Below are 18,291 nucleotides of genomic sequence, written 5' to 3'. Positions count from 1 at the left end.
CCAGACGGAGTTTTCTTCGTTCAGTGACACGCCGCGTTTCTGGGCTAAGATTTTCCCAAGCCACTGCACAGCTCTCTCCACCCCACACCCGGCCGGCCCCCTCGCCGTTCCGCCCCTCCCCCAGCCTCGAGGTAGAAATTTAGCCCCAAGACAGCAGCAAAGGGCAGAGCAAAGGAGTCGTTTTCTTTCACCTGAAAGCTGCGAGGAGGCTTGGCGCGCCTCTCCTCGCTAGGGCCCGAGCTTCCCGTGCACAGGGCCGAGTGCGGACCGACTCCGCAGAGCGAGCACCGTCAGATTTCAAGGGCTTGTGAGAGCGTGAGCCCGGCTGTGCGCCGGGCCCCCAAGCTCGCTGGGAGGGGGCTGGCCCGAACCGGCTGTGCGGGGCGTTTACAAAAAGTGACTTGGAGATGAACTCGCCCGTGCGCGACTGGCCGCCCCGCTATAGGGGCGAAGGAGCCTGACGCAAGCGGAACTCGGCGGAGCCCATACGAATCAGAACAGAGCGAGGCTCCTGGCGCACTAGGACTCCAGGAGACAGCTCCGCCAGAGACGCGGGTCGTGTCTCGGGAAACCGGAGGGTGGGGGAGGGGGAAGAGAGCAGTGAAGAAAACCCACCGAGGCGGGGACTGGCCTGGCGGGGAGGGGCGGCGGGGCCAGACCCCTCTCTGTTGGGCGGACTCCCCATGGCCAGAAACTGAGCTCCACTCCTACCCGCCGCTTCCCAGGGGAAGGGGAAGAAGAGGAAGAGGAGCAAAAGGCCGCCAGCGAGCGAGCGCGGCGGCAACGGCAGTCTCCAGAAGTTTGACTCGGCTGCGAGCGGACTTGTGCGCCCAAACTCTCCCCCGCTCCAGCGCCAGCGGAAAAGAGCAGGGGCTGCCTGGCCACGGCACGCCGGCTTTGTCGTGATGGCCAGCTACCCCGAGCCTGAGGACGCCGCAGGGGCCCTGCTGGCCCCGGAGACCGGCCGCGCAGCCAAGGAGCCAGAGGCGCCGCCGCCGCCGCCGAGCCCGGGTAAGGGCGGCGGCGGAGCCGGGACAGCGCCGGAGAAGCCCGACCCCGCGCAAAAGCCCCCGTACTCGTACGTGGCGCTCATAGCCATGGCGATCCGTGAGAGCGCGGAGAAGAGGCTCACTCTGTCCGGCATCTACCAGTACATTATCGCCAAATTCCCATTCTATGAGAAGAACAAGAAGGGCTGGCAGAATAGCATCCGCCACAACCTCAGCCTCAACGAGTGCTTCATCAAGGTGCCGCGGGAGGGCGGCGGCGAGCGCAAGGGCAACTACTGGACGCTGGACCCGGCCTGCGAGGATATGTTCGAGAAGGGCAACTACCGGCGCCGGCGCCGCATGAAGCGGCCCTTCCGGCCGCCGCCCGCGCACTTCCAGCCGGGCAAGGGGCTCTTTGGGGCAGGAGGCGCCGCGGGCGGCTGCGGTGTGGCGGGCGCGGGGGCCGACGGCTACGGCTACCTGGCGCCCCCCAAGTACCTGCAGTCCAGCTTCCTCAACAACTCGTGGCCGCTTCCGCAGCCGCCCTCACCCATGCCCTATGCCTCCTGCCAGATGGCGGCGGCCGCAGCCGCGGCCGCAGCGGCGGCGGCGGCCGCGGGCCCCGGCAGCCCCGGCGCGGCTGCTGTGGTCAAGGGGCTGGCTGGCCCGGCCGCGTCGTACGGGCCGTACTCGCGCGTGCAGAGCATGGCGCTGCCTCCCGGAGTAGTGAACTCGTACAACGGCTTAGGAGGCCCGCCGGCCGCGCCCCCGCCGCCGCCGCATCCCCACTCACACCCGCACGCACACCATTTACACGCGGCCGCCGCACCCCCGCCAGCCCCGCCGCACCACGGGGCCGCCGCACCGCCCCCAGGCCAGCTCAGCCCTGCTAGCCCAGCTACCGCCGCGCCCCCGGCGCCCGCGCCCACCAACGCGCCGGGCCTGCAGTTCGCCTGCGCCCGGCAGCCCGAGCTCGCCATGATGCATTGCTCTTACTGGGACCACGACAGCAAGACCGGAGCGCTGCACTCGCGCCTCGATCTCTGAGAGTCCAGCGCACGCCGGGAGCGAGGATGCAGGGACGCGAGACCCCGGCCTTGGCCGCAGCCACCGCCGCCAGCCCGACCGCGCTCCGGCTGGGGCTACCTCCTGAGCCAGCGCCCACGGCCGTTCTGCGCGCCTCCTCGATCCCCTCGGCTCCTCTTTGTCTCCTCCGCTTCTCCTGTGCTCGCCTCCCTGCCCTTCTATGCCCTTTCGCTCCTCCTGAATGCAGGCCGCCTCTCCGCGCGCTTTCTGCAGGCCTCGTCCCTTTCTGGCGCCCCAGCGTCAGGGCTGGACACCCCATGCCAAAATGCACGGCGGGAGGAAGTGCCGGGGCCGAGGTGCAGCCGGGTGTCGGCGGCGCTGACCGCTTGGCCTTCTTTCACAGGTCGGTGCGCTCGCGCTCGGCTTTGCCCGCCGGGTTGCCGCGCAGTCCTTGCCTAGAAGTGCGGATCTGGGCCCACATGGAGCCCCGGGCCGCGGGAAAAAGGGACGAACGTGTGTTTGCTCCGCGTACCTTCATGGAGCGGTTCTGAAGCGGCTCTCCGGGGCCCACTGGGTGGGGCGGGGGTTGGCGGCCTGTGCCCGGGTTTACACCACATCCCGGCTCGGAGAGAGGCTGCGTTTCCTCTGCTCTCCATCCCGGCGCTTCAGGCCCCTCCAGGCCCAAGCAGCTGGCTAAGGTTTTGCTTAAAAGATTGGGAGGGCTATTTTAGGTAATATTTTTTTAAAAGTCTGTTAAGAAGAAAAAAGCAAACAAAAAACGGGAAAACCAGCGAAGTATTGTGGCCTTGGGGTTTGCTAAAGCAAAACATGAAAATCTTCTCTTCCAGGAGATTTGAAGTAGAATTCCTGTCGGGCCTTCAAAAAGCTGTGTTCAAAGAGGTAGGAGAATATGCTCAGTAAAAGATGGTTTCCTCTACGGATTGGGGGATTTTTCCCCCTCTACCTATTAAAAAAAAATGAAAAACAAATTTCCCCCGGTCTCCCGAGGCAAGCCCCGAGTACCGGGAGATCACAGCCTGCCTGGCGGACGCTGCAGGGGCAGCTCCTCCTCTCCCCGATTTTTGTTTTTCAAACGTCTTGCTTCTCGCACCTTGGGCAGGAGAAATGTGAAACCTGGCAGCAGTCGGACCAGGCGGGCTTGTGGACCCGAGCTGGCCAGCCCCGAACCCCTAGATCTTGTTGGTCTGTAATGTGTCGTTTGGAGGACCAAATTTTCTAGAGAGAACTAGAGCACTTTTGTTGTTGTTGTTTTTGTTTTGTCTTGTCAATTCCCGAATAAATTTCTTGTTCTTTCTTTTAACACGGACTTACATTATTTCCGTCGCGCCTAAGTTTGTTTAGCAGTTAGTAAAAAGAGGGAAATTTTCAGCAAAATTTTATCCTTTTTCAGATGAACACGGGTGGAGGGCAGCTGGATTGGGGGGTGGGGTGGGTTTGTGGTTGTCGATGCCTCATTGTTTTCCCAGAGAGTGTTTGTTTTCTGTGTCATCGCTGGTCTGTTGCGACTGTTGAACGTCATTAGAGATTTTATCTGCCGTGGTTCCTTCACAAGGCGCGACTGTAGGTAGGACTTGTTGTGTTTTTGCCCCCACGCGTTTTGTATGTTACCTCTTATACAGTCGGACTAGGTGTGTGGGCTGTTTTCCTTATATTGCCTTTATGCTTTAAAATTTTTCCGGTCAAATATAACAGCCAGAAATAGATAAAATTCTGGTTGTGAAAATGCTCTGCAGCTGCAAACCTCTGTGCAAATGTAACGAATGACTTATTAGATTTTAATTATCAGAATTCATTTGCCTTTAGATAATGTGTAAGAGGGGTGAACATACTGCATGACTGTAGGAATCTAATCTTTTTTTTCTTTCTTTCCTACTGAGACTCCAAATAACGAATAAACACCGGTGCTTCCGCGCAGGCACACTGGTGTTTGACCGGGTTGTCCCGCGGCATACTGAGGTTTCCTCAGGGGCGGGGGTTGGCCTTCAGTCCTCCATTAGCCTTTTCTCACCCGGAGTCCCGCGCAGCTTAGGCTGAACCCGGCACCCAGCCACATGTTCTTCACAGCCCCCCACTCTGGACCTGGACGGCAGTGGCCCTAGGTCCAAGCCGACCAGTGAGGGGGAAAGCGGCTGCGCGCAGTGGGAAACGAGGCTGCAGGCTTCCCACTTCGGTCTATACTGGTGGTCACGCGTGAGAATTTCAGGAATGTGCTCTCTGTTATGTGCCTGAGGTTAAGTGGCATCTCCCTCGGGCATCCCCTGGAGGCTGGAAGGTGGAGGATGAAGCCATAGAGTTTCTGAGGAGCATCATCCTGAGATAAGGATTGGGGAGCCTGCCAGGGCCAGGGATTGTGAAGAGCAGGCTCCTGAGGGAGGCTCAGCTGGTACGGAAAGTCCAAGAGGCTGGTCAGGCCTGGTGTCTGGGCTCTTCTGGTGATCTGCTGTGCCTTTGTCTGGCTAAGGGGAGTTGCAGAAAAGAAAGTGGACTGCTGCGTGCTTGTCTGCGCTTTCTGTGGTGTGAACATGTATCCCATGGACAGTTGTGTAGTCTGTGCCTGCTGCAAATGTGTGCATCCAGTGTCAAGTCGTATCCTGGTGACAGAGTGGGAGGTGTGTAAGTCTGTCATTCACCTTCAGAGAGAGCACATATTTGGGGCATTGTAACAATCATATGGCTAGTACTCAGGAAGTGCTTACTGGAACCACAGTGTGTGTTGCATTCATAAGTCATTGGTAATGTGTACAGTTATGTTCTGGGTATGTAATCCTGGCTTACTGAATGGTAACAGAAAATACATAGAGCCTTTGCTCCAGCTGGTTGAGGCTCTCGATTCTGAGACTAGGACTCAGCAGCCCCCAATGCTACACCAAGCAGAGAAAGCAGAGCCTCCAGTGAGGTGAGGAGGTTGGCCTATGCCAGCACTGGAGGACAGCAGCCTCTCTGCCCCCTACGTGCTGAAAGGCAAGCGTCATCCAAGGCTGGGCAGAGTGGCAGCCTCACCAAGTGCAAAGGGTGAAATGAAGGAATCGGTGGTGTGGGATTTCTGGTCTAAACAGGGATTAGAGGAAGTAGGAGAAGGGAGCCAAATCATACCCCACTTCTCCATGGATACCCAGAGGAAGACATCTTTCTCTAATTCCAGCCCTGGGAGTTTCTCAAAAACTGTATAGTTTGCTCATTTTCCCCCAGTGCTACAAGTTCAAGGCAATGGCCGACTTTCTTCATCTCTCATTTCCTCTCTCCTCTCCCTCTTTGCACTTTTGAGTTTCTGTTAGAGAAGATGACTTAAGGAATTCTCTAAGTGAGGACAAAAGTGTTAAGTGAGTTCCTGATACATAGCAAGTATACCTTAACATATACAGTCTGATCTAGATGGCCAGACCACATGGGCATATATATATATATGCTTGCCAGGGTATACTGTAAATACAACATCAATGGAGTTTGATAAAAATACCCAGCCAACTTCTGCATGTCCTGAGTACTGAGTTGCTACACAAGATATTGAATGAGTAGTATGTGTGCACTTGTATGCACATAAACATCCTCATACTTCCCACTAACAAGATGAACACCCCCTCACATTTACACACCAATTCTAGGTTAGTCCTGCTCCCTCAGACTTCCCAGCCAGAATACTTGGGTTGGGGGAATCCTGTTCTCAGGGGGACCCAGGAGAAATCTTTCCCAGTGCAGTACATGCACCAAGGGACTGTGGGATGGGGACCTAGAGGGATGGCCTCACACCCTATTCCAGAAGGTGTCTTGGGCCTGCTTCCCCCTTGCACAAGTAAAGAGTTCACTGCCCTGCATCTCTGGTTTGGGTGGGCATGAAGCCCAGGACCTTTCACCTGATGTTAGATGCCTGGGCATTCCACTAGCAGAGGCTGGAGACCCCAGCTGCGAGGAGCCCCCTAATGTTGGGTGGAAATCAGGGCCTGACTGGGGCTTCTTGCAAACACAGGGGCAGAAGAGGATGAGCCAGGAAACTAGGTCAGACCCAAGACAGTCTGCCTATGAATGAGCTCGTTCCTTGATAGAGGCTTGGAGCACGGGACCCGTGCTCAGGAGCCCTACAGTGACCCCATTCTGTGGCACTAAGCTGGTTTGTGACCATGCCTTGTCGGACCTGCTGCCTCCTGAGCAGCCCCTGCTTCTTGGAGTAGCCTGTGAGACCTGTAGGAAGGGATGGGACCAGGCTCCCACTGTGTAATGGGGGCCAGAGGCATGGAGTGGTTGGGAGCAAACTTCATGTCCCAGGTTTTGTCTTAGGAGCCAGAAAGTAAGGATTCTTGAAGCCAAGCAGTCTTATCCACTTTCTGCTTTCTGGAGAGAAGGCTCCGTTCTATCACAAAAGAGTGTCTGGGCCCCAGGAACCCCAAATCTCTTTATTTACATTTGAGGAAACTGGGATCCTGAGAAGAGACAGGGACAGCCAGAGGTCACAGAGCTTTCTGTGGGACAAACAGCCTTGGAAATTCTAAGGAGAGACCTGAGAGAGCTGAGCCCAACTGCCCACTTGGGCTCTCTAAGTGGTATAGGCGCTGCTGCCCAATGTTGGAAGAGCTCAGTAAAAGGGGATGGGGGAGCCAGCCAGAAGAGAAGTAAGCATAGGACTGGGCAGATTGTACCTGGGAACTTCTGTGTTAATTGTTTGTTGCACAGGCTCCAGCTCAGTGGTAAACTCTGACAAGCTTGTTCTGGAACCATGTGACCCCTGGGATGTACCTTGGGTGGGATGGGGCAATGACAGGGGCCTGTTCAGCCTAGAAGAACTAGTATGGAGCCACATGGCCTCCTTTAATAACTGTGTGACCTTGGGCAAAGCACCCATTCTGAGTTTTACTTTCCTCATCTATAAAATAGAATTATATATACCTTGCAATGTTATTGCAATAATTAAATGTTCTAATGTCAAATGCCTGGTTTATAGTAGGTGGTTTATAGTAGGTGGTTTTCCTCCCCATACAGAAGGAAAGAAGGAAGGAAGGAAGGAAGGAAGGAAGGAAGGAAGGAAGGAAGGAAGGAAGGAAGGAAGGAAGGAAGGAAAAGCCTTTGGTAGTAACCCTGCAGGGTCTGACATCCTAACCCAGTGGCCACGGCAACCCCTGCGTGCCCCAAGAGCCTTCCCAGGTCTGGGCCCAGGCGATTGTGACTGTCCCCCTCGCCCCATCCCCTTGACCCTGGGGGTGAGGTGCATCCCATCTCTGTCGCCCTGAATACCCAAGCCCGAGGCTCTTCCAACCGCCTCCCTCTAGCTTCTCCTAAGGCAGTCTTCACTGTTGTACAAGGTTTTCTCTGACCAGGCGGATGACCTGCGAAGTGACACCGACCCAGGCGCTTGGGGCCAGGCACAGCCGCCACTCTAAGCTCTTGGGCCGGTGCCTCCCACCCTCAGGAGCCTCCCTCTGGAACGCGGGACTGCTTGAACTTTTTCCCTCCCTTTTTCGGAAAAGCTGTAGGTAGCCACCCGGCGGGAGGTTGCGGAGGTCAGCTTTTGTGAGAGGCTCCCCTCTCTGTCTTTGTGGAAAGACGGGAAACGTGAGGGGCAAACGCAGGAAGCGGGTTGGGCCGAGCTACAGCAGGCAGAGGCACCGCCCGCGGGTGGGAGCGGGGCGGTGGGGGGCCGGTGGCTCTGAAGACCCAGGCTGGGCCGCCAGAACCCCCGGTCCGCAAGCCTGTTGGCGGCGCTGCAAGCGCAGATCCTCAGGCGCCGGCTAGGCGCCTCCTGGCAGCTCTAAACAAAATTCGGGGAGAAAGACTGGGCCCGTCTGAGCACATGGCGCTCCCAACGACGGAGAGGGCAGAGGAAGCGCCGGAGGCCCCGATCGACCCCAAACGAGCTCAGCGCACAGGGCGGAGGCTGGCCGAGTCCCCGCCACGCCGAGAGGCCAACTCGGGTTTCCCAAGTTGGGAGCTCAGCGTGACCCTGTTGTCCTTAGTAATAATACCATCAAACCGAATAAAATAAAACCTTTCCCCCGATTTTCCTCTCTGTATAAAGTAAAATGACTTTTTTAGGCGGGCAAAGAAAAGGAAAGGGCAGGATTCAGGCAACTTGCTTTTCTAGGGAAGAGGAGGGAAGGGGAATATCCTTTTTGCTTTGTTTGTTTGTTTGTTTGTTTGTATCTTGGGGGGGGCAAGGAAATTCGACACATACTTTTTAAAATCTCCCCCAAAACCGCTAAAGGCTGAGTGTGAGCAGAGTCAGGAAACCGAGCCCCCGCCCGCAGAGACACCGGGCCTTTGTCTTCTTTCCTGAAGCCCCCACGCCTGCTGACCACGCCGAGATAAAGGCCGGGTCAGAGCCCTGTGGATTCCCGAGGGAGGGGGCCGAGGGGCTGTGCCACCGGCCTTTGCCAAAAGGCCAGCCTTGTAGGAACAGGGGCTACAAGGCCAGGGGCTGCTCCCCCACCCCCAGGCCCAACTGAGGCACCGATCCGCGCGTGTCCCGACTTGGCCTGAAAGTCTTCTGCCACTAAATTCTTTGGGCCCAGTTCCCACTAACATTACGTTTTCCTACTTAAAGGCGCTGGGGCGGGGGGCGGGGCGAGTGGCCGTGGCTCCCGGCCGGACCTCGCCTGACTTGGTCCTGAGTGGAACTGTGCGCTACTTTCGCTGAGATTCGTGTTCGCTGCCTCTGGGCTCGGTTGACGCACAGGAGCCGAACTCGTGCCGCGTCTGACGCAGCTGCGCTCTGTGCCTTCTCACAGGGACTCCGCCAGCCCTTGGCCTCAAATTTTCTGCGTAATACCCTCCTGTCGGCAGAACGGGTCTGCGGAGATGGAGGGGAGAGCTTTTGTGAACAGATTCTATTGCTTTCCGTGATTTAGAAACGCGTATCGCCGCGGAATTCAAGCCTCCACCGCACATTGTCTTTGCCTGGCGGTGGCCTTGGTCTTCCCAAAACGCCTACGGAGTCCTTTTCTCCGCAGACACAACCAGGTGATGCGAATGCCGCACCGGTCAGAATCTTTCCGAAGGAAGAAAGGGAAGACGAGCCAGGAGACCTGTGGGTGCAGAGAAGCAGGGACCTCCAGCAGCCACGCTGCGAGCTTCCCATGCACATCACGTGGTGTCGTGGGGCCCCTGGCCCGCAAAGCAGCCGCGTATTTTCCTAAGCCAAGGGCGACCCCTTGGTTCGCCTGACTTCATGATGGTTTCTGTGGATAGGGGGCCCTAGCCGCCCCCCTGAGTTGATCAGAATCTCTTATCTTCCTTGAGGACGCGACCTGGGGAGGCAAAAAAAAAAAAAGCGACAGACCAAGGGAGTGAGGCCCTTCAAACGCGCGTGCCCGGAGCGCCCTTCAACTCATCCTTCTCTCGCCCTCTGCCCCCTCTAGCCGACCCGGGGATCTTGGTCCCCACTGAAACTGGAGCTGCCCATCAGCCGGCAGATGAGAGATAAAGGAGCCCGGCGGCGCCGAGGCGCTGACCGGATCCGGGCTTCACCGCACCCTGGAGAGGCACGTGAGACCCTGCTTCCCCCAGTGGCATTTACCCAGTTCGAGAGAAACGTGTAGGCTGAGTAGTGTACACACTCTGCCTCCAGGCACACGTCGTATTTACGTGCAGTGTGCATGCACACGTCTTCATGAGGGTGTCCCATATCCGTGTACATGTACATGCATACGTGTGTGTGCATTTGCCCTGCATCTAGGGAGACAGGCACACTCATTTACACACGTGTGATGTACATGTGCACACGTTTGTACACTTCTTGCATCTATCCTGTTCGCGCTCTGTGCAGGCACTGATGGAGCTGGCTGCTCCTGAGTAGTAATTATGCCTCACATTTACACAGGCCTTTACAGTCTTCAACCACGATTTTCACAACTACCCTGGGAAATGCTCGCTCTCCTTTTGAATTTTAGATGGGGAAACAAGCCAAGAGAAGTTAATGGGCGCCCGTGTGTATGCAGTTTGTGGGAGACGAAGGCCTGCCAAAGACCCCGCCCGCTGTTGACCCTGGATGTGTTTGCCCGTTGCGCTCCGAGGTTGGCCTATTTAGCGTCCTAAGAGACACCACTTCCGAGGGCCCTTGGCCAGGCTTCCCGGGAGACCCAACTCGCCGGGTGCCGGATTTCAATTCATTCCCTGATAAGTGCCCTCTTCCTGAGTTTGGTGACCGGATTGCCCAGGGCGAGGGAGCGCGGGGCTCGCTGGAGAGCAGGGAAAGAGCGCCCGCAACTCGGTCCCAAAGCCTGGCGGGACTATGTCTCCAAGGCAGCCACGGCAGGCAAACGCATGGTGACAGGATCATTTCACCCCAGCAGCAAACCCAGGGGCCTGGTGTTGTGCCAAAGTCCTAGGAGTGATGAAACGAATTCATTGAGCTTCTGCTGTGTGGAATCTCTAACGGCCCTGCAAGACCGCAGCCCTCCATGCCCATTTTACAGAAGGGATTAATCGGAGATGACAGCAGTACAGTGAGTTCCCCCAAATTCAACAGCCAGGAATTACCCAGGGTCGGGATTGGAATCCCCAGTTAGCTGTGTCTGGAACCCTAGTGAACGGTCCATCTGCTCCCAGCACGCATGGCCAGGTCCCTGCTGGCGCCGTCACCTGCGTGCTGCTTGGAGACATCAGGTTCCTATCCTCTGACTTCGCTCGCCAAAGATGCGAATACTATCCTAGCTCTCACCAGCATCATTAAGGTTCCTACACGCTTGGAATCTGACATACTCTTATGTCTTCCGTGTGTGTGATGGGTTTTGCTTCTTGCTTACTCTCCTGGGCCATTTGGTTATATCCCCAGCCCCAAGCCCTCACTCTCCGAGGCTGAGGTTGCCTGAGGGCTGTAGCTTGACCACATCTCGCCAGGTGTTCTTGGACCTTGGCGCCCAGCTCCTACAGACTGAGGTCGCCGGTTGCCGGTCGCGGGGCTCCAAGTCCGCCCCCACCTGGCAGAGCCTGGGAGCTGGAAGGGAACCCTTGGTGAGGCGTAGTCGCCTGGCGGCGACACAGCCTCAAGTCTGCCCTCTGCTGGCACCAAACCACATCATCGCCGTCTCCTTCAACAGCCGGAGGAGCTGCGCACGCTAGAGGTGCTAGTGTAGAGCAAGGCGACTCCACAGCGCAGAGTGGCTAACCCCACTATCGGTGGATCCGGGGAGTGGCCGCCGCACCTTCAACTACTACCGAAACCCTCCCGTATTTCTTAATCTCTGGCCCCTGCTACCTGCCGGCACCAGAGATTCCGGGTGCTCGGACCAGGGGGGCCGCTCAGAGAGCCAAAATTCTGCGCTGGCAATCCAAGTACTCTGCGACTTCCGCCGAGGTCACCCGCAGACCGGCCGTCGAGGAGGAGTGGGGCAAGGCGTGGGAAGCCGCAACCCGCAGGGATCCTCCAGGCGCTTTCCCTCAGGCCACCTGAGGACTCTGGGGACTTAGGAAGAGCTCCAGGCTGTGCGCAGGCCCCTTTAATCTCAGCACCATAGCACTGATTAGCACCCCATTGGTCAATGCTTGCACCCAGAAAACCTTGCCCTCTCCCTCCGATCGACTTTCAAGCCCACTTAATAGTCGCCTTGGCGATTGGATGCCTCGATTCGTTGCAGTGCATTTGTCTCCCCAACCAAATTAAAGGTGCCTCAAGGACCTAAAGGGACTGGTTCCCCGCACCGCGCCGGCCTCGCTCAGGGTCTGCCTAGTAGTGACAGAACTGGCTCAAGATGCCGCCATCCTCGCTCTTGAAATAGGTGTTAACTGGTGAGGCCAGAAGACATTTCCACCTAATGAAACCCAAGGTGGGATAAAAATCAATCAATAATCATACCTGTGCATTTCCAGTGCTATATATTAAAACTTTTCACCTTGCACCCATTTACAAAGACAATTCAAATTGAAGAAAATTGTGAAAAATAAAACATTAAGATGCACAAAGAAAACAAAAATTACAAGAAATCCCACCCATTCCCCATGCGGTAACCACAGTAAAACATTTTGGCGACTTTCCTCTGGTCTTTTATATATTTTAATGAAAGTCTAATTTCCATAATTGAAAGGATATATTTTATATACAATTTGCAATTTTGTATCCAGCTTCTTTTAACCTTTCACCATGAGGATTTCTCCATATTTTATTCTTTGAAACACGATTTTCAGTGAATGCTTAATAATCCATCATATGGGTGAACCACAATTTTTTTTATATAACAGCACAATTCTCTTTGTTTCGGGTCCAGGAAAGTCTCTGAGTCACCAAATATATAATCTGTAGTTGGTCTTTTGCTAATCCCCAAAGGAGAGTCATGGTCCCACTCTCAGAGCACAAAGGATACACCCAGAAATTTGGGATTGCTTTGAGCTGGGAGAAGGCCTTCTAGTCCCTGATGACAGCTATCTCCCTTTGTTAGAGACCAGTGGAGCTGGGGTGCTGAGAAAAATGTCTTGAAAGAAAGCAGGGACCAGCAAAGTGTCTAGTCTGCTTCTAGGAACAACGCCCTATATCCCCAGCTGGCACACAAGATGGTGTCTGTGACCTAGGTTTCTGTGTACAGTATCTTAGAATAGTTAGGAGTCAAACATGCCTTTATTTGAATCTTGGATCTTTCCCTTAAAAGCTGTGTAACCTCAGAAAAGCTGCTAAGCCTCTCTGAACCTCACTCTAAAAATTGCAGTAATAATGCTACCACATTGAGCTTTCTTAAGTATCCAAATAAATAATTACATTACTTAGCCTGGTACCTGTATAAATATGTGGTAGTTACTCAATACGTGGTAGCTTCTGCTCCTGTTGCCTCTGCAGCTGCTACTGCCTCTGCAGCTGCTACTGCTATTGCTTCTGGCATTAGCTTTGGTCTTGGGGAACACTGCAATTGCCCTCTCCCTCAACTCCTGACCCATTGCTGCTGTAAAACACAACCCTGAGTCCTGGCACTAAGCCGGGTCCAGGTTCTCAGGGCTAAAGGAGTCATTTCCAGCACTCTGGTTGGGCTGCTCAGGACCTACTGACAATCAGGCCTGGGCTTGGGCTGTTTATACTAGAACCGTTAAAACAGGAAAATATGCAAACCCTTCATTCACAGGGATCCGGCTATTGTTGGGTCAGAAATGATATTTTTGTTTCTAAAATAAAAGGTACACTTGCTGCTTCACACACATACTCACATACTTTTTTTTGTTGTTGTTGTTGCATCTAGAGCTAAAGAGGCAAAGCAAATGATCTGGTTCATTTGACCAGCTCAAGCTGCCAACCTGGAAATGTCCCTTTAGCCTGTTTGCTTGTTTACATGTGCTCCAACTACTAGCCTGAACTTCACTGGTTTTTATGTTGTGTGTCCACAGACTAGGCTCTTATCTATCTCTCAGACTTGATAGGGATACCACAATAGGAATTTCATAAATTACATTAATTCAGCCAGCCTTTTCCTAGTAGATTGAACTGCTGGAGAAAGTTTATAAAGCACAGATTTCAGGATCCTCTTCAAATTGCACAGCTTTTGCCTTCCTGGGGCTGGGGCTTGGCAATCTGTGTATGTGCTGTAGCTGTAAGTCAGTTCCTCCAGGTGATTCTGATGAAGCCATGGAGCCACATTAGGGAACCACTGCTGTTCCCAATTGAATTGAAAGCTGAGGTTTCTCCAAGTGGATTCCGGAAAATACAGATTCCAAAGAATCTTCCATTGGGACCACATGGAGTTACAAAGAGCCTGGTTTAAACACTGGGTGTTTGTGAGTGTGTGTGTTGGGGGGGGGAGGTGAATACATGTTTATTTTTGTGTGCTTTTGTTGTGCTGTTGTCTGTGCACATGTCAGGCCTCTTTGGTCACAAATAAATAAATCCACTAGATTTGGCTTAAACCTAACAGTGGGGTGAGGGAGAAGTGTTATAAGGATTTGTCGGTGACCCTTGAAGTCCCAGGCAGGGTGGCAGCTAGACTTCTTGAAAAGCTGAAACAGGGGCTTGAGGGGATGGCAGGAACCCAGGTAGCTTCCCTCTGCACACCGACTTTTCTTGCTGCTCTGACCAGGTCTCTTCTCTGCTCTGTTCAAGGGAGGAGCCCAGTTATAGCTTTAATCTGAGTCCCACTTCCATTTTCCTGTGAAAGGAAAATTGTCTCCCTGTGTGAGGTCCCCACCCCTGGTCCTGTCAACTAGAACTGCTGGTGATGGGCAGGGTCTGGTAGCGGCTTCTGATGGTCTCTTCATGGAGAGAGCAGTCATGGCACTTATTGAAGGCTAAGCAGATGCTCCAAAAGTCTAATTTGCTTAAGTTTGGCCCCTCCAACCATTCAATCAGTAGCTCAGAATTACTTGATGCTAGCTGCACTATAAAAATCACCTGGTGAGTCTTAAAAAATATTGTGCCCAGGCTCCACATCTGGGGTGTAGCCAGGGCATTAGTATTTTTCAAAGAAACCCTAGTTGATTCCAATTTACCATTAGGGTTGAGAATCACGGCAACAACCAAATAGGGAACCTACAGCCAATTTAGCCATTTCCTAAATACACAGTCTCAAAGTACAGCCAATTAAGAGGAAAATTATGAAAACCTAATGGGTTGCACATGGCTTATTTTCATCTAAATTGGTAACTGACATCCTAATCCAAAAAATGCCATGATTATTCACATTTAACATTTTCTAAACCTCTTGGTGTAAATGTTCGGTTAAATTCCTAAAGAAACTTCCATTTCTGGAGATCCTGAGGCAGTAGAACAAAGGATGGCTCCCTGTGGCCTTGGTTGACCCCAGCCCCCCATGGACCACCTGCCCCTTTGTTTCCAAGGTCTCCAGCTTGCTGGGGCAGCCTCAAAGTTCCCACACGGAATGATGCTGACCTTGCTTACTCACACCCACAGAGGTTCCCACCCAGGAGCCTCTGACACAGGAGACCAAAGGGGAGAGACCCCACCTCCTCAGCCAAGCTGGCTAACACTGATCAAAAACTTCTAGTTCATGGTAGCCCTGAGGAGTGTCTTCCTTCTGTTTTGTTTCCCCTCCTGATAGGTTTCCCCAAACAATCAGCAAATCGTTCATAAATCGCTATGATGTGCAAGGCACAGAGTGAAAAACAAGTATCACTCCGGAGAGATCCTGTCACTGGCAGAAATTCAATAGTGACCCCTCTAGCCCTGGTCTTGTGTGGAGCCTAAAGAGCATATTAAAGAGATCCCTTCCTCAGCTTCCTGTCCTTTCCAGCCTGGCCTAGGGTTGAAACTCAAGCAAACCTAGAGGGTGAGGGATGGCAAGAAGAAGGGAGCTCTAATTCCTGACTGCGTGCAAAAAATGGGGGTGGGGGTTGGGGGATGCTGCTTTTCCCAAGCCTGAACCACCTTGTTCCCTGCTCTCAGAGCCAGGGAGCAGACAGCAGACCAGATTGCCTTCTGAAAGATGGGAAAGGTGGTGAACACAAAGGCCAGCGACTGATGGACGATGTACAGAGTGTGGGCTGGGCCCCCATACCATGACCACTTTGAGTCTACAGAAGGGGCTTGGAGATGCACAATACAGTCTAGTTTGGCATTTTCAAGTGTGGAACCCAGGCCATCAGCATCACCTGGGACCTTGTTAGAAATGCAAATTCTCAGACCCACTGAATCAGCAACTCTAGGGGAGGGGTCAGCAATCCAAGGCCTCCAGGCAATTCTAATGCACACTCAAGTTTGAGAACCAATGTCTGCTCAGGAGGGAAGGCACTCATCCCAGACATCCCACACCTAAAACATAGTAAGTCTAACTCTTCCAGGTTCTTAGATCCCTAAGTAGGTTCCTTGGAGCCAGGCACAAACTGAGAGGACACCACAGCAAGAATTACTGCCACTGTTCTCTCCACTACCCACTTCCTACACTCCCGCTCCCCCACCCCCACCCCCACACACACACACTCCCTGCCAGGAATTACCTCTGGTCAGGCACAGTGACACAGCCAGAGGCCTTTTTAGAGGCCAAGGAGCTAGAATGGAAGCATCCCCCAAAGGGGCTGCCTGGAGTCCTAGAGCTTTTACTAGTGTTGTTAAAAGGCATTTGGCAGTTGCCTACTCACCTGCACAGGCTCCTGGGAAATTCCAGTCTCTGAGCTTTGGAGTGGGACTGGATTGGTTCACTATTGGAGAGGGGTGATCAATCAAAAACAGGCCTCCAGGGGAGGCCGGATGTCTCAGTTGGTTAGATCACAAGCTCTCAACAAGGTTGCCGGTTCAATTCCCCGCATGGGATCGTGGGCTATGCCCCCTGCAACTAAAGATTGAAAAACAGTGAATGGGCTTGGAGCTGAGCTGCGCCCTCCACAAGGAGACTGAAGGACAACGACTTGGAGCCGATGGGCCCTGCAGAAGCACACTGTTCCCCAGTACTCCCCAATAAAAAATTAGAAAAAAATAAAGCGGGCTCCAAAGGGACCTGAAGCTAGGCATATTCATTAGTTGGTAGGTCATTTGAACAGTTACTGGACAATTTATCCCCTGCAGACCTCTCTAGGACTCAGCCATTTGAATGTCAGGGCAGTGAAACTCCTACGCCATATTTATCTGGTGGTTCTCAAAGTGGTGTCTCTGAACCAGCAGCACCAACATTGCCTGGGAAATGTAAATTATCAGGCCCCACCCCACCCCACCTATCGAATCAGAAATTCTGGGGGTGAGGCTCACAATTTGTTAACAAGCCCTCCAAGGAGATTCTGAGGGTCCCACACCCAAGTCTGAAGACCACTGACATGGAGGAAACTTCCGCTCAACCAGGAACTCACCCAGCAGCCAGCTGTCCAACTGACTTAAAGGATTAGGACCCGTGCAGGTGGTTGGTGCAGAGGCCAGGATCTCCAACCACCGGCCTCAGCGGGCGAGCAGCCCCTCGGTGCACCGTTCCTGCCATGCGTGGCAGGGGCGGCAGGCTCGGGACCGCCGGCAGTGGCCTTGCGGGGAGGCATGACGGCCTGAGACTTCACTCTAACTTATTTTGTTCCATTCCGGGAGGAATAATTTGTTTCGTATTGCAATCAAAGCGCCTCTCGAGGCGCTTCCGTTTTATCTCGGCCGCTCTTGGGCCGAGCGGGAGGAGGAGGCTGGGCGGGGATGCGACGGCTGCTTCCCATTAGCGCGGGCATGGTCCCCATTACGCGCCGGCCCCGCGCAGGGCCGGTCCCGCTAACCCGACGCAGCTGACCCGCCTGTACGCGGCGACACCCAGAGACCCACCCCTCCCCGCCCAGTTTCAGATGGCCCCAGAGAAAAGCGGAACTGGGTGGCTGGAGGCGGCACTGGCCGCGCCCAGAGTTCACCTCTGCTGCTTGGTTGTCATGGTGCCTGGCATTTCTGCGTTAGTGGCGCTCCTTGGGGTCAGGCTCTGCCCCGCAAAGGGCACTTACAGGCCCTCTGTCTGCAGTGGAAGTCAGTTCACAGAGTTCTCGGCTTTAGGACCTGGGCCTACCAAAAGCGGCACCTTGGGAGGAAAGCATCCCAGGGATTCCCTAGAACCAGAGAAGAAAATGTTTCCGGTTTACATGTTTGCAGTAGCGCCTGAGCCTGGGTTCCTCACAGAGGCGAAGGGAAATATGGTAGACCCAATTTTCTCCTAGTTTGGTATCCATTTGATAAATAGTATTGAACATCAATGGAGATATTATTAAAAAAGAAAAGCCACACCCAGTTCTCCCTACCTTAATATCCCCTGCAGACCAGGGGGATGCTGAAAGCAGAACACTGTCCACTGGGGAATGGGGTGGTCTCCATGCCCTGGCCAAATCCAGGAGCTGTGCCTTCCACATCCTGGCTTCCCCAGGGTGGCAAAGGGTCTGTGATGAGAATCTCTTCTGATTCAGGATTATATTAATCTAGTTGTGATTAATAACTTGTATCTTTGTACCACTTATAATACTTTTGGAGCCTTCAGACTATGGGTACACTCAAAGACTTGTGCACGAGCCCTGCTACTTGTCATGTTTCACCTTTGTGTACTGTAGCAGGTCCAAGCATCACATTCAGACTGTAAAATGTCCGATGGGAAAGGATCCACTTCTTCTAGGCCCTTTCTTAGGAGTGTAGACCACTTTCCCAGAAGCCTTCAGCAGACATCCCCATTCATCTCACGGGCCAGGACTGAGCCACGTGCTTGTTCCTGTTTGCTGGCAAAAAGACAAGACCACCATGGCTGGCTCAGACTAACTGGGGTCTGCCCAGGAGTAGGGCCAGCTAACTCAAATATTGCAGAGACAGTGTCGTGCAGGGAGGCCTGCGGGGTCTCTGCTCCCGCTCCCCATACAAGAACGCAGGATATGGTGAGGCCAAAAAGGAACACCCACGGAGCCATAGATA

General features: G+C 54.0%; 1 protein-coding gene and 1 long non-coding RNA gene across 4 annotated transcripts; one reads left to right on the top strand and one right to left on the bottom strand.

Moving 5' to 3' along the window:
- Positions 1–571: 571 nt before the first annotated feature.
- Positions 572–2,958, top strand: FOXL2 (forkhead box L2). The gene has a single exon (XM_074312920.2). The coding sequence runs from the start codon at positions 906–908 to the stop codon at positions 2,034–2,036; it is 1,131 nt and encodes a 376-aa protein (XP_074169021.1). The 5' UTR covers positions 572–905; the 3' UTR covers positions 2,037–2,958.
- Positions 2,959–6,404: 3,446 nt separating this feature from the next.
- On the bottom strand, positions 6,405–17,137 carry LOC141567214 (uncharacterized). 3 transcript variants are annotated; one of them, XR_012489680.2, is made up of 3 exons: positions 16,728–17,137; positions 16,026–16,219; positions 6,405–9,268 (listed from the first exon to the last, which is right to left on the bottom strand). It is a non-coding gene; the product is annotated as an uncharacterized LOC141567214 (long non-coding RNA). The 3 variants fall into 3 exon arrangements; XR_012489681.2 differs by lacking the exon at positions 6,405–9,268 and adding an exon at positions 9,285–11,770; XR_012489679.2 differs by lacking the exon at positions 6,405–9,268 and adding an exon at positions 11,783–14,025.
- Positions 17,138–18,291: the final 1,154 nt, after the last annotated feature.

Source organism: Rhinolophus sinicus, chromosome 5, assembly GCF_057876585.1.
Source record: "Rhinolophus sinicus isolate RSI-liver-muscle chromosome 5, RSI-T2T, whole genome shotgun sequence".
Lineage (NCBI taxonomy): Eukaryota > Metazoa > Chordata > Mammalia > Chiroptera > Rhinolophidae > Rhinolophus > Rhinolophus sinicus.
This window is presented reverse-complemented; position numbering and strand designations above follow the sequence as displayed.